Here is a 15,864-nt window from a genome sequence, read left to right as displayed (position 1 = left end):
TCACCGAAAGAAATGTGTGGATTGGAATTAGGCCTCCTGGGTTTGAGTTAGAAACCATCGTCCATAACTTCTGCCCTGCTGTTGGCTTGCTATTCTCAAATGTGCTGGAAGACATGCTCTCATCGCCGGTGCTGCATCCAATTTCCATCCCAGCCTATTTCCATACATCCCAGATGGGCAATTGCAATGCAGATGTCAGTCACTTTTCAGATGGTCCCAATGCTCAAGGGCTACATAGAATCATAGAATCCTAGCATTGGAAGAGACCACAAGGGCCATCCAGTCCAACCCCATTCTGCCATGCAGGAACTCTCAATCAAAGCATCCCTGACAGGTGGCCATTCAGTCTCTGTTTAAAGACCTCCAGAAAAGGAGACTCCACCATAATCTCAGAGGAAGGAGTGAGTTCCACTGTCAAATGGCCCTTTCTGTCAGGAAGTTCTTCCTAATGTTGAGCTGGAATCTCTTTTCCTGGAGCTTGCATCCATTGTTCAGGGTCCTGTTCTCTGGAGCAGCAGAAAACAAGCTTGCTCCCTCCTCAATATGACATCCCTTCAAATATTTAAACAGGGCTATCATATCACCTCTTAACCTTCTCTTCTCCAGGCTAAACATCACCAGCTTCCTAAGTCTTTCCTCATAGGGATTCATGGTTTCCAGACTCTTCACCATTTTAGTCTCCCTCCTTTGGACACATGGATCCAGTTTCTCAATGTCCTTTTTGAATTGTTTTGCCCAGAACTGGACACAATATTCCAGGTGGGGCCTGAGCAAAGCAGAATACAGTGGCACTACTACTTCCCTTGTTCTAGACCCTATACCTCTATTCATGCAGCCTAAAATCGCATTGGCCTTTTTAGCTGCTGTGTCACACTGTTGACTCATGTTCAACTTGTGGTCTACTTGGACTCCCAGATCCCTTTCACCGCTTAGCCTTTCCTATGATGGGGGCTCAGAAGTGAAAATGCCCCCTGACCCCATGCAATGGTCCATCCATGTTTTCGGCTGTGGTCTTTCTTTGGGATGCATCCATGAGAAACCTAAAGTTGGGAAATGCTATAAAAATATGGAATGCTGCACAAAGCAATGGGTTTCTTCCCAGTCTCGTAGCAAGGAGCTGAGGGCCACATATTAAAGAAATGGTTCCCAAAAGCCAGGACACCCCAGCACTTTGGTCCCCTCTCTTTGCACCCATTGCTTGCCATGTTTAAATCAAAACCTTCATCAGATCCTGCAAGGGGCCTTTCTTGGCTCTCCAAGCTCATGATGCTCACATCTCCGTGGTGATTACTGTAATACATCAAATCTAATTAGCCATTTTAGGAAAGCTTTCAATGCATCAATTACCACCAAAGACAAGCAGCAACCTTTCATGATGGTAACTGTCTGAGATATATATATAGATATAGATATATATGGAGAGAGAGAGAGAGAGAGAGAGAGAGAATGGTAGCGGAGATGAACAGCAGGATATGTATTATGTAGGGAGGGGAGGTAATCCTCATGTCTCCATCAACATCAGTTGACCTCAGAGAGGGTCATCTTTTTCTGAGATATGGGATTTTCCCTCCAATTCAGTTGCTGAATTTTCCCTTGAAGAATAACTTAAGGGTTGTCTTTTTTTGCTTTTGCTGGTAGATTCTCATCTCAGAATCGTAGAGTTATGGTGTGAATCCCTGCACAGCCACAGAAACTCACTGGGTGCACTTGGGCAAAGGCACACTTTCTCGGTCTCAGAGGAAGCTGATGGCAAACCTCAGAATAAAATCTGAGAGCCAATATAATAATAATAATAATAATAATAATATAATGTAATTTATACCCTGGACTCTCCTTCATAGGAGATTGGTGTAGTGCTGCAATGTAGTGAATATGGTGTAGTGGTGATGTGAGCGGCGCACTTAGACACTGGGAGACCAGGGTCAAATTGCGTCAGCCATGGAAACCACTTGGTTATTACTTTGGGCAACCACAGTCTCTCATTGTCAAAGGAAAACCATGGTGAACCAGGGAGAGAGCCATGTGTGGTCGAATGTTGGTCTAAGTGTCCGGGAACCAGAGTTCAACCTCTTTGGCCATGGTTAAGCTGACAAAATCCATGAGACTGATATTTGAATGGTGGTATAGTGCTTTGAGCATTGGATTATGACCCTTGGATCAGGGTTCGATCCCAGCTTGGCCATAGAGACCTTAGATGAGGCAAACTCTCTCAGCCTCAAGGGATGGCAACCTGAGAAGTGTCAAAACCCTGGGATACTTCCCTTTGGATCCCTAGCTGGAATGACTTGAAGGCACACAATAGCAAACATGACCAGCAGGTGTAGTGGTTTGAGCATGGACTATGACGTGGAGAGCAGGGTTCGAATCCCCGCTCAGCCATGGAAATTCACGGGATAATCTTGGGTGAGTTGCACATCTCAGCCTCTCGGAATAAATTTTGCCAAGAAAACCCGTAATTCAGAGTCAACTTGCAACAACTACAGTCCAAGGAATGCTAACCCTATGAGGACGGAAAGGTGGTTTGTGAACTTTGACCGATTAAAAATGGTGAGTCAATACAGAATAACAATAAGGCTAAAGCAACCTCTCGGAATAAATTGTTGCCAAGAAAACCTTGTGATGGGGCCGCCATAAATTGAAGAGGACTTGAAGGCGCACAAGAACAACAGCCAAACTGGACCGCTCCATCTGTCCATCCTGTGAGAAGACCCTGAAGAAGACATGCTGAATGCAAGGAATTTTTTTTCGTTAGAGGGAGAATACAAGGGGATTTTTTTCCTCCTCTCTTTTTAAAAGAGACATATTCTCAACAGCTGCCAAGAGCGAAGAAGCCTCCTAGCTTGTCCGCAGTCGGGATAATAGTACATTCTGTTCCTGTACCTAGCAGCTCTATTATAGTTGGAATTGATCCTCTCCGGCTGGATATATGATAATCCCTTTTCTCTCTCAGTTTCAGGTTCCTGGCTTTGAAGGTAAATATTAGCACTTCAAATTTGGCTTAGAAAGCAAAGCAGGGGCAGTGAGGCTCCCAAGAAATGAGATCCGCAGAGCTTGGGAGGAAACCGGTCATGCATGACTAGTAAACTAGTTTATTCTTGTAGCTAGTTATTGGTAATCAGTCCCTCTTAACCAATAAAGACGTATAGCTGCATTGTGTTACCAATGTAGTTAGGGGGCATATAAAGGAATTAACTACAAGTTGACTTTGGAGGGAAGGAATTGTTGACAATGGCCAGGGGCTTTGGATCATACAAAGAGAGGGAAGGAAAAGGAAAAGGAAACAGAAAAAAAAAGGGTGGCATTTCATCTGTTGTTAAGCCCTCTTAAAATCCGGTTTGCTTAAGAGATGGTGAAGTGGAGTGAAACTCAATGGGAGGAAGGAGAGGCCCTCCAAAAATTTATAAAATTTCAAATTTTAATTATTTTTTTACAAAAAATTGAAATTTTGAATTTAAAAATTCTTTTTAAGATTTTCCTTTTTTAAAAAAAATTACATCTGGACCAAATTTTCACTACCATAGGTAAAATGCGTTTAGGTTGTGCATACGATACGTAACTTGAAGATATAATTTGCTAGTTGTCCAACTATAGCATGATTTCAGTGGCGTATGGGAATTACGATTTGTGAATAGATAGATAGATAGATAATAGATTAGATAGATAGATTGATTTTTTATTGGGTCAATGACCAGCAAGGATTTGTGAGTAACATTCGTGTGGGGAGTGGGGAAGGATTACTAAGGATTCTGTATGGTGTGATATGGGAGGAGGTCAGTGCGGAGGGTGACACTCTGAGTGACCGCACCGGGTGACACCAACCCTAGGGATGCCACTAGGAAAAGGAAAAGGAAGGACCAACTCTCTTCTGTTCTTGTGTGATGGGGAGGCACAAGTATTGATGCCTGGTGGCTTCTGTGTTGGGACAGTGAATTTGGCTGAATGAGACGACATGTGAAAGGGATCTGGAAGTCCAAGTAGACCACAAGTTGAACATGAGTCAACAGTGTGATGCGGCAGCTAACAAGGCCACTGCGATTTTAGGCTGCATCAATAAAAGTATAGTGTCTAGATCAAGGAAAGTAATAGTGCCACTCTATTCTGCTTTGGTCAGGCCCCACCTGGAATATTGCGTCCAGTTCTGGGCAAAGCAATTCAAAAAGGACATTGAGAAACAGGAGCGTGTCCAAAGGAGGGCGACTAATAGAGTCTTGAAACCATGAAGCCCTGTGAGGAACGACTTAGGGAGCTGGGGGTGTTTAGCCTGGAGAAGAGAAGGTTAAGAGGTGATATGATAGCTCTGTTTAAGTATTTGAAGTAGGGTTGCCATAAGTCAGGACCTCCAATCCGGGACAAATGTAGGACAAAATTTTCAAATGTAGGGCACAGTTTTAATAAATGGAGGACATGCGAAAAAAATTAATGATTTTTTAAAAATGTTAATATAAATGCATGCTTCTTAGCCATGATCCAAATGGAGGACATTTTGAAATTTGACAGAAGAGGACATGTCCTGGAAAAGGAGGAGGATGTCTGGTCACCTTGTCTCTGGCCCAAAATACACTGCAGAAATAAAACGTAGCTGGAATGAAATGCCCAGAGTTCCTCACCAAAGCTGCATCCACACTGAGGAAATAATCCAGTTCAAGAGTGACTTAACTGTCCTGGGTTAGTGCTGGGGAATGCTGGGAATTGTAGTACACTGTGGCCCCAGAGCTATTTCTGACAGGGAATCACATAACCCTCCAAACGTAGTTGAACTGCAGTGCCCAGAATTCTTCACCGGTTGCTGCATCCACACTGAGAAAATGATCCAGTTTGAGACTGCTCAGTGTTGGGGAATCCTGGGAATTGTAGTCTATTGTGGTCTCAGAGCCATCTCTGACAGAGAAGTCTCAACGTCTCCCAAACACTAGCATTCCCAGGATTCCCTAGCATTGAGTTAAAGCAGTCTCAAAGTGGGTTGTTATCCCTGCAGAGTGTGAGAGAGATATAAAGGCTAGGGACTGGATTCACTCATTAACTCACAAAAGGAGGATATCTGTGTCCAAAACACACTGCTTTGACTGCCAGGGCTCAGTGCTATGGAATCCTGGGCATTGTAGTTTATTGTAGCACAAGAGCTCTCTGACAGAGAAGGCTAAATGCCTCACAGACACCAGAATTCCAGAGCATTGAGCCCTGGCAGTCAAAGTCAGAAAAAATACACAGGGGCAAAATAAATATTGAAAATGGCCACGCACCTCCTCTTCCTCCTCCTCTTCCTCCTCCTCCTCCGCATCCTCACCTCGGTGCCAAAGGAAATGGCCCTCTCCCCCCTGCTGCCTTGGGGACCAAACACAGGAGGAGCTCCTCTTTCTGAGTCTGGCAACAATTGTTGCCAACAAGCCTCGAAGATAATTCCCCAAACGTTTGGCCAAAACTCACCAAATCCCCCCACATATCTCACCAAATATTCACTCAAAATCCCTGAAAAGTCCCTGTAATGTAATAAAACGTAGCCCTAATTGAATAAAAACAATTGGAACTTATTTCAACTCTCAAAATTACCATTAAAACCAACCACCAAAATCACACCAAAGGCTCTGAAAAGTACCCATTTTGGTGTGAAAGTCACCAGATTGGCAACACACCGTGCAGGGACGCCCCCTAGTGGTGAAAAACCGGGAATGTCCCGCCGGTAGGAGGGTTATGGCAACCCTAATTTGAAGGGATGCCATATTGAGGATGGAGCAAGCTTGTTTTCTGCTGCTCCAGGGAACAGGACCCAATGGAGCAATGGATGCAACCTTCAGGAAAAAGAGATTGCACCTCAACATTAGGAGGAACTTCCTGAGAGTAAGGGCTGTTCGACAGTGGAACAAACTCCCTCGGAGTGTAATGAAGTCTTCTTCCTTGGAGGTCTTTAAGCAGAGGCTGGATGGCCATCTGTTGGGGATGCTTTGATGGAGAGTTCCTGCATGGCAGAATGGAGTTGGACTGGATGGCCCTTGAGGTCTCTTCCAACTCTACGATTCTTTATAGCCCTCTATGAATTTGTTTTGTGTTTTAATTGAACACCTCAGATAACTCCAGAACCTTAGTTCCTCCGAAGCTAAAACTCCACCTGGATTACCTGCCCTGTTGACCCCACCATTGAGCGTGAAATACACAGAAACCTCAGAATAATATCTCCAGTTGGTGGAAGAATCATCAATGGGCATTAACCATTGAGATGACGCTACAATTCCCCTGCTCCTGATGTTTGCTTAAAGGTCTTTCCAGAGCCATAAACTGTCCCTCCTGATTTCTGTGCACATTGCACTTACTCAGGGGCTGCAATGTTTGTGCAGATTAGACCTTTATTGCTCGCTGCCCACGCGATACCCGTCTGCCGATACTAACTGGCTCCTGCAAGTGAACCTTTACGGCCCCTTTTCCATTTTGGTCTTTTGGCCGAGGCAAAAGCCCCTGGTGATCTCCAGAACATCATATTTGATGTATGTATCGGACGTGATAACGGCTCTCTGAAAGCGATCGGATTTCTGATGGACACTTGCCAGCCTTTTTCGGCTCATGCAGCAGCAGCCACCAAGTCATCTATTGTCCAAAGTGCTAAACCCTGTTCCCAAATAATTTTCATCACTTTGGAGAACTCACTTCAAATTTTGGCCCAAGTGGATTCACTGGCCAATTGATATGGATTACTGCTGGTTATGCTTTTGTTCCATTTAGATTATTGCTCTCCTTTACTTAGAATCCAGGGCTTTGGAGTATCTGTCTCTAGTGCCGCGACTGAACTGCAAATGTGTTCTCTTTCCCTTGGGTGACCCTTGCTTGCAAAAGTGTCCCTGGTTTCATTCATGAGATGGAGTTTCTGTCAGCAATGGCTGTGTTTCACCTGTTTTCTTCCTAGCAAAAAATCCAAAAGCAACTTTTGAAACGTTTGGATGGAGACTGTCCAAGCAGGTTGGGAACAACCCCCTCTGGAAAAGTACAAACGGTCTGTCTCTGTGCGTTTCTCCTCCCCAGCTAAACGTTTTATTATAAAATGGCTAGCTTGAGGTCTTGCAACAGTTGCATTAAAAGTCCTTCCCTGTGTTATTTATTTGCTAACCGTTAGCCGTCTGCAACCAATAAAGTCAGAGGGCACTATTTAGATAAGAGCCAATAATCTAAAAAGCATTGATGGTACTCACGCCGGGACTTGGTCCCTGTCTGCCTCAGAAAACCTTGCTGTCAAGATAACTGTGACAGATGCTGTTTTTATACCTTCTCCTTTCCTCCTGTCCCCTGATTTTCTGCATTTGTTCCAAAGAGTTTTCCCAGATTGCTAGATAGCATTGTCTGGAGGGGAAATGAAGGTGGGGAGTAAAGGAGGAGAAAAGAAACTTGCCTTCATAGGAGATCAATTTTTCAAACTCTGATTCTCAAGGAATCGTAGAACTGGAAGAGATGACAAGGACCATCCAGTCCAACTTTCCTGCCATGCAGAAACACACAAAAGGCAACACTCCTAGGCTGCACCCGTACTACAGAAGTAATCCATTTTGACACCACTTTAACTGCCGTGGCTCCATCCTACAAGATTCCGCAAAGCAGTTTGTTGTGGTACCAAAGCTCTCGGAAAAAGAAGGCTAAATATCTCACAAAACTCCAGTTCCCAGAATTCCATAGCATGGAGCCATGGCAATTAAAGTGGTGTCAGAGTGGATTATTTCTGCAGCACGGATGCAGCCCTAGTTTGTGTTTCGGAGCAAGGCTGAGTTCTCTTTCTTCAAATAAATATGTAAGCATGTACTAAGCATCCCTCTGTGTTACTGAAGCATCCCTTGACCCAGCATCCTTGGACTACAGCTCCCAGAAACCTCAGCCAGCATGGCTACCATCCCTTCCTGAACATACCCACTCTCATTTGCCTCTAGAAGTGAAGCATGGTCAGCCTTGGTTAATGCTTGGATGGGTGACCATCATAGATCTTGCCTGAAAGCCTGGAGAGCCACTTCTGCCAGTCAGATCTGGAAACACCAACCTAGTTGGATCCCAACATTGCGATTCAGTATAGTACACCTTCCTCTGTTCCTAGATATATGGACAGGCATGGTAGCTGAATGCCTCTTGAGGCTTCTTCCATCTACTTGGGTATGTTTACAGTGCAATGTGCAAGCATTAGCTCATCCCACAGCCATCTTTTATTGGGACGATTAATTATTAGCATTACTCCTTGCATTCTTATTTGTCAACATAAATTCCATTTTTTAATTAAACCGCTGGCGGAGGGGAAGGGATGCTTGTTACTCAAGGGGCACCGTTTGGTTGATTGAAAGTGTATTGACTAATGCGTTCATGAGTTGCAACCCTGAGATGGCTGCAACCTCCTTTTCATGTTCTAGAGTAAATCACTCATGGAAGGAGATGGAAATAATAAATAAATAAATAAATAAATAAATAATAATAATAATAATAATTTATGCCCCGCTCTTCAGCCAAAAGGCTAACAGAGTGGCTTATACCCATCAGCTGCTTCTTAATTGACAGGGAACCGTTCCCTGTCACTTGTAGTAGCTGCAGCTCAGTAAATGTGGATGGGGATTTGGGGTTGGGCCAGGAGACACTATGTGACTAGGAAAGTTATATAGCTAAGTTATGGTTAGAGTATTTCACCTGATATATTTTTGTAAAAATAAAAAAGAGCTGAACACTGCAACCTCTTAACACTTTGGCCCCATCTGGAGAAGGTCAGTGTCCAACGGAGGGAAGTCACACGCAAGCAAGGATTTTGCCACTCGCCACGTGTCCCAGACTTTCCTTCCACCACCATTAAGGGGGAAAAAAAAAGATAAATGCCTGGTTTTAATTTCCTATATATCTGGCAATGTGTCTCCCTTTAAGCACATAGGCGCGATTATCATGTCGGTGTGGCAACTGGCCAGAGGTCTTCATTGAGCGGGATTAAGTGATGAGAGTTGGCTTGGCTTGGAAACAGGGATGCTTTGCCAGGCGTCTACTTATATTTTGCCATCAGGTCAAGATGGCCGTTTTCTGACCTTGAAAATAAATGGTTACGAGTTGGCGGTCATTGTAGCAAGGGCAATACAGAAACATAAAAAAGCCTGTGATAGTTCCATATTCTTTGAAAGTAAAGGAGGGTATTCTTCTCTGATCTTCCATCTATGTCAGGGGTTCTCAAGCTTTCCAATGCTGCGACCCACAGGATGAGAACGACAAAGGAGTCGCGACCCACAGGTTGAGGACTGCTACACTAGAGTATAATATATTATAGTGCCAACCCTGGGTCTTAGGCAACCCCTGGGAAAGGGTCATTCGACCCCTGAAAGGGTTGTGAACCACAGGTAGAGAACCGCCGATCTATGTGGAAATTACAGCGGGGAGGATAGGAAGATAGCTCAGACAATGAAGATATGTTTGACCTTGGCTCCAAGGGGAAGTAAAATAATAGTAAAATGGGAATGCACCTCATTTCTTTTCCCCTCTGAGCGACCAGTTCAAACAGTGAAGATATGGTTGGCCTTGGCTCCAAGGGGAAGTAAAATGATAGTAAAATGGGAATGTGCCTCATTTCTGTTTCCCTCTGAGCTGAGATCACTTGCTTCTTTCTCATCTGAATTGTCTCCCTTTTCCTTCCCCTCTCCACCAATAAGTAGCAGCTCTAACAGCCCTTGGAAACTGATAGGGCTAATAATAATAATATTAACAGGGAAGAGACAGATCTGCTTGGGCAGGTGGTCATTCAATGTCCACTTGGCCTAAATATGTCTAGGATGCTGCCTTCTATTGGGGACAGAAACAGTAACACGTTTAGTGTTATGTTCTGTCCCTTGATACGGATTCTCAGCCCATGGCCAATGTCAAGGAGAATGGAGCATCAGTTTACGAACTCAAAAGTTGCATGCAAGTTGTGCAATTCACTTATGAGCCGCTACTTTGCACAGTTGAATGTGCATCTCCACACGCCGTTTGAAACATCACTACATGTGAAATAGCCTTTCACTTCACTTCTGCAACCTTAGGTTCTGCATTGGAGGAAAAAGATCCATCCAATTCCACAGACAAGGCAAAGCTTGGAGTAATTTGACAGATCAGCAGTGAGGCATGGCAGGGCTTGGGACGCACTGATTTTTTCAATGTGAATTCATTGGCAAAAAATGTCTTTCAAGTGGAGTGTTATAATGCTGGTTGGGAAGTGGCCCCTGCTGTGGCTTTTATTGCAAAGGGACAAGCTTGGGACTTGGTCTTCTCACTCCATTCTTTCAGTTGTAAGACAGAGCCAAATTATTACCCAAGATTGCCATCACACAGCGGTGTGCTTATGCAAATATCACACTGACATTTAGGTGTTGAATAAGGGCTTAACTAATTCCCCCCCAAGAAAACGGAGAAAAAGCCGAAGTGACGGTTGCATCAGTCCTAGCTAACAAACGTTCAGAAAGAGAGACTTATATGGACATTTTTCATCCAGTGCGTTGGAATAAAGAAGACACAAAGAAGAGATCCGCAAGAAAGGAAAAATGGAATAATGTGTGGGATTTTTTTTATTTGAATTGTTGTTGGTCTGATATATGTATTACTCAAATATGGAGGTTGCAGTTTGGATCTTCTTCTCCACGTTTTCCAAGTAAAATTGACTCTTCTCTAGTACTTGATTCTTGGTACAAGAAATGGATATGCAGGAAGGTGTAATGAAGGCATTGCCCCCATAAATAATGTCCCCCCCCCATGAAATTTTCCTTTAGTCCTCAAATCTGTAGCATTGCAGTTAACGTAAAACTGCAGATGAGAATTTAGAAATATAATTCAAAAATGCAAAGGGTCAGGCAAATAGAGGCTCTTTGTTGTCTCCAGGTTTTCTCAAGATCTCCCTAACATCCCTGTGCCCCTACATTTAAAAAATAAGACTGGGAGGGGATTATCTTTGACCCCAAACAGCCTCAAAGGCCAGGAGAACAACCAAATGCTGCTCCGGGACATTGGCTTTGGGTATTATGGTGCAGTGATTTGGATTTTGGACTATGACTCTGGAGGCCAGGGTTTGAATCACTACTTGGCCAGGGAAACCCATTGAGTGACTTTGGATGGATCATATTCTCTCTGCCTCAGAAGAAGGCAATGGCAAACTCAGTCTGAAGAAACTGACAAGAAAACCCTGTGATAGGTTTAATTTAGGGTCACCATAAGTCAGGAACAAGTTGAAAGCACAGTAGTTATGTTCATTGACTTGAGCAAGTGGGGTAGGGATTGTCAATTGCTTCATTTGCTCAGAAGTCCATTCTCTTGGGATGACCCTGAGCATGTTGGAAGCAGCCCCGAGGTGAGATGCTTTCTATGCGGGCCCTATCTATATCACCAAGGGTCCTCTTCCAAGAGTCCAGAGCTTGAGGAGCCAGCTGGGCTCAGATCCAATAACAACCAGTGGTAAAGCATGGTTTTGCAGCAGTATAACTACGTTGGTGCTCCAGGGATGATGACTTCTTCTCCTTCCCCAAATGTACAAAGGCAGTTGGAGGTCCCTGGTGCATCGTCCCCATCCTGGACATTGTCTGGCTTTAAGAGATGTCCTCAAGAGCCATCCAGTGTCCATATCATATGGGGAAGAAGAAGCAGCCATCACCCACTTGTCCCATAGTCCTACTTTCTGAACAGAAAGCTTGGGATGAGTTTAAACAGTGACCGCTCATGAAAGAAGAAGCAATAGTCTGTCTGTACAACATGTTTCTTTTTTCTCTGAAGCTTTTCACAGAACCAAGAATGACTGAATTACAACATCTTTAACCAGGGAGGGGGGAAACGTCAACGTTTTGTACACTGAGGATTGGTGGATATCCTTTTCATCACAGGTGCATTGGTGGGGTTTGCTGTTACCATGTCTTTCCATCAAGGAAATGTTCTCTGGCAGGTCATGGGCCCTGTCTACACCTTACTAGTCTGCATGTGCCCATTGGATTCGACGCTTCTCTGTGGAAGCATGCCGTCCTGCAAGCGACTGCTCTTCTCCTGCCGCTGTTCGGTTGGGTCTCCATCTTCAATGCCGTTGCCTGCGTGGAGACACAAGACCTTCTGAAAGCTCTGCTTGAAGTTTTCAGAAAGGAAGGCATAGAGTATGGGGTTGGCACAGCTGTTGGCATAAGAAAGGATCACCACGAAGGAGAAAACCCCCACCCCCATTGGCTCCTCCGGTAAGATGAATATCAAATTGACAATGTTCACAATGTAGAAGGGAAGCCAACACAAGACAAACACGACGACGATGATGACCACCATCCGGGTCACTTTCCTTTCAGACCGCCGACGCCTTGTGGATCCAACTCGGATCCCAGATGACTTGACTTTGATGACGATGAGTAAGTAGCAGAGACAGATCACCAGCAGAGGTCCGAAGAACCCCAAAACGGACATGTAAATGATGAATACAGCAGACCATATCTCAATTGGGTCGGGCCAAGACATGTTGCAGGTAAGATAGGGCTCCTGGACATCAGCAAAGATGATCATAGGGAGGACCACCAAGAAGGAGAAAGTCCATACTGCCAGGCTGGTCAATTTGGCTACCCTCGGCCGGCGCCATTTGGTCGACTTGATGGGATGGACGACGGCAAGATAGCGGTCTAGACTCATGACAGTTAAGCAAAAGATGCTGGTGAACTGGTTGATGCCATCGACAGCTGTAACTAGCCTACACATAAAGGTCCCAAAAGACCAATAGGAGATGGCATACTGGACAGCCAGGAATGGTAAACCAAGCATGAAAAGAACATCAGCGATGGCTAAATTTAAAATGTAAATGTTGGTCACTGTCTTCATCTTGGCATAACGCAGAACCACGTAAATGACCAAGGTATTCCCGCTAAGTCCGATGGCACAAACCAGGAGGTATATGATCGGGATGTAGCTGGAACGGATGTCAGAAGAAGCAGGGAAACCTGCGAGGGTTTCATTATCTGTCACATTTGCCGACAAGGAGACATTGCCATCATGCAGAAAAAGGGTGGAGAAATACAACGGATCCATGCTCTTTGTCCCAGTGTGACTTCAAGAAAGGGAAAAGGGAATATTCCCAAACATCTTCTTTCTGCAGAAGGGAGAGAAAGAAGCAGCCGTGAATTTAGGCACAACTTATATATTTATCAAAAGATGTTGTTGGTAGTCCAAATCCAGAAATCCTTTTTTAATGCATTAAGCAGCTGCCTTGTTTGCGACGCACCATGATGCATCAAGATCATTAGCAAGCCGGATTGGCAATTATTTATGTATTAAGCAGATGTTTTCTTTTCACCCAGCCATCGTCTCCTACAAATTAAAGTAAATAAAGGAAAATGGGAACAAAAATGGGATCTTCTCAAAAGCCATAGGGGTTTTAGGATGCTCACAAGAGTTAATCTAGCAACAAGAACAGAGAAATCGAGTGTGTGCTTTCGTTTCATGCCAGGATAATATCTATTCATAAGTCTGTTCTGTTTCTGAATTACCTTTTTGCCAAATCTAACAAATGATAATTTTGCATCAAAAATACACATCATTGTATGCCTTTTAGACTAAAAGAGGGAAGTTGCATACCCTTCGACATTTCATGGATAAATACCAGGACACCTGTGGCTGAGCAACATCAGATTGTAGTCAAGATGGCAAAAGCTGTCAATGAGGAAGAACACATAAATCACAAACTGGGAGAACCAAAAGTCTGGAACTGCTTACAGACTGCAATAAGTAAACCAAAGCCCTAAACTTGGGAAAACACCATTTAACTTCTTCTTCCAGAATCCCCTTGCCAGCATAGCCATTGACTATGCTGGGATAGTAGTGACTGTGTAAGTTATAGTCCCCCCCCCCAAGTAACTTTTCTAAGATCTGCCCAAGGATCGTTGCCAAAAGATGCACCTTTTTACCCACTGCTGAAATAAAGATTCATTCCACCGCCTTTCTTAACTTGATCCGCAATCTCATGTCTCCACTGGTTTTTGAAACAAGAGGATATCTGTCCCACTGGTTAAAGACATATTGAAGAAAAAGCATGGCGTTGCGGTTTGAGCCTTGGAACAGGACTCTGGAAGACCAAGGTTCGAATCCCCACTCAGTCATGAAACCCACTGGGTGATCTAGAGAAAGTCACACTCTCTCAGCCTCAGAGGAAAGGAAGGGCAAATGTCCTCTTAACAAATCCTGCCAAGAAACCCCCATGGTAAGTTCACCTTAGGGTCACTATAAGCCAGAAATTATGGATGTGATAGGCTTGGCATTGTGAAATGCGTTGTTCATGTATGCGCATTGGTTTGCAGGTGCACTAGAGAGGTGTCACTTTGGGTCTCGAACTTGGAGGGATCCTCTGGGTCAATGACCACTGATGGTTATTGGCTACAATAGAGGGATGGAGCATCCCTGTCAAGGCGCAGCTATCTGAAAGTGGCAGATTCTCTTGAAGGGAAACACCAGGGAAAGACTTATTATTTAGTATTCTTATTAAGAATTATTTATTTATTCATTTATTTCCCACCCTTTCCCCAAAAATGGGACTCAGAATGGCTTACAATATTTAAAACAAAACAGTATGTAGACAGATCTTGTCACACCTTGGAGACTAAAATGAAAGAAAGAAGTTGGCAGACTTCGGCACAATTGCAAGCATACAAAAATAGTACATTAAAATGGAATTAACCTTGCTTGCCTGGTCCTGGCTCTGGTTTTTCCCTTTTTCTTCTTCCTGGAGAGGTTAAAAAACCCAACCCTTGTCTTTTTCCCAAGCCTTTTGGGAATCCGTTCCATGCCAGCTTGACTCGCTATCCGTCCGTCCATCTGTCCGTCCACCCATCCGTCCACCCATCCATCCATCCCTCCATCCCTATGGCCAAGGTCAAAGGACCTTCACACAGGTCTTCTGCTTCTCCAGGTTCCTTCCTTACCTGCACATCTCCTGAGGGTTTAAGCATCAATCCCTCTCCTTTCCAGGGCAAATGCAGGAATAAAATAGCCAAAGGAATAAGGGATAGGGAGGAGGGACAGCTGAGAAGGTGGGGACGATGGGAGATGAGCTGGATGCCCTTTAGAGGCTCTGATCAGTGGGCTGCACTACCACTTACAGCTCATGCCTCCCTCTGGCAAGAAGAGCATCTCCTTTTAGAGGCATGTACTTTTACAGACCCAGAGAGTCGGTGGAGTGGGTTTAAAAGGGACCGCATGGAGGAGCACTCACTGAGCCTTGCTGCTTTTTTGGGAAGCACAGAAGCAAAGGAAAAAACACCAGGCACGATGTGTAAATGCATCAGTTTAAAGGGCTCCCCAGGGGTCATCTAGTTCAACCCCTCGCCAGTGTGGGAAACCTATGGCTTAAGCATCCAACAAACAGAGCAAAAAACACAGCCCTGAGTTCAGGAACCATGTATAGTTATTTAATTGCTGATTGCTCTCATCATTGGCTACATCATGGCTCTTTATGATCATTATAGTGGCTTCATCATGGCTCTGAAGACAGGGACAGTGTATCCCAATCCTTACTATTTAAGTCACGATTGCTATTATTGGCTGCACATCGCAATGCATCCTTACCCTTATCCTTTCGCTTATTATTGTCCTTAGCATTGGCTGCATCATCGTTCTGAATACAGAACAATGGATCATTATTTAACTTATTATTGTAGTTATTATCGGTTGCACATTGCAAAGCATCCTTATCCTTAAAGTTATTCTTGATATTATTGGGTACACATGGCAATGCATCCTTATTCTTATCATTTAACTTATTATCGTTGATATTATTGGCTGCACATTGCAATGCATCCTTATCTTTACCATTTAACTTAATATTATAATTATTATTGACTGCACATTGCAATGCATCCTTATCCTTATTATTTATTATTGGTGTTATTATTGACTACA

The 15,864-nt window shown here is 44.1% G+C and overlaps 1 protein-coding gene across 1 annotated transcript; it reads right to left on the bottom strand.

The window, feature by feature from the left end:
• Positions 1 to 10,511: 10,511 nt before the first annotated feature.
• On the bottom strand, positions 10,512 to 14,062 carry SSTR5 (somatostatin receptor 5). Its single transcript, XM_042438728.1, has 2 exons — positions 13,549 to 14,062; positions 10,512 to 13,063 (listed from the first exon to the last, which is right to left on the bottom strand). Exon 2 carries the CDS (start codon positions 13,000 to 13,002, stop codon positions 11,905 to 11,907), a length of 1,098 nt encoding a protein of 365 aa, XP_042294662.1. The 5' UTR covers positions 13,003 to 13,063; positions 13,549 to 14,062; the 3' UTR covers positions 10,512 to 11,904.
• Positions 14,063 to 15,864: the final 1,802 nt, after the last annotated feature.

This window comes from Sceloporus undulatus, chromosome 8 (assembly GCF_019175285.1).
Source record: "Sceloporus undulatus isolate JIND9_A2432 ecotype Alabama chromosome 8, SceUnd_v1.1, whole genome shotgun sequence".
NCBI classification, from domain to species: Eukaryota; Metazoa; Chordata; class Lepidosauria; order Squamata; family Phrynosomatidae; genus Sceloporus; species Sceloporus undulatus.
The sequence above is the reverse complement of the archived record's forward strand: the minus strand, read 5'-3'. Positions and strand labels throughout refer to the sequence as shown.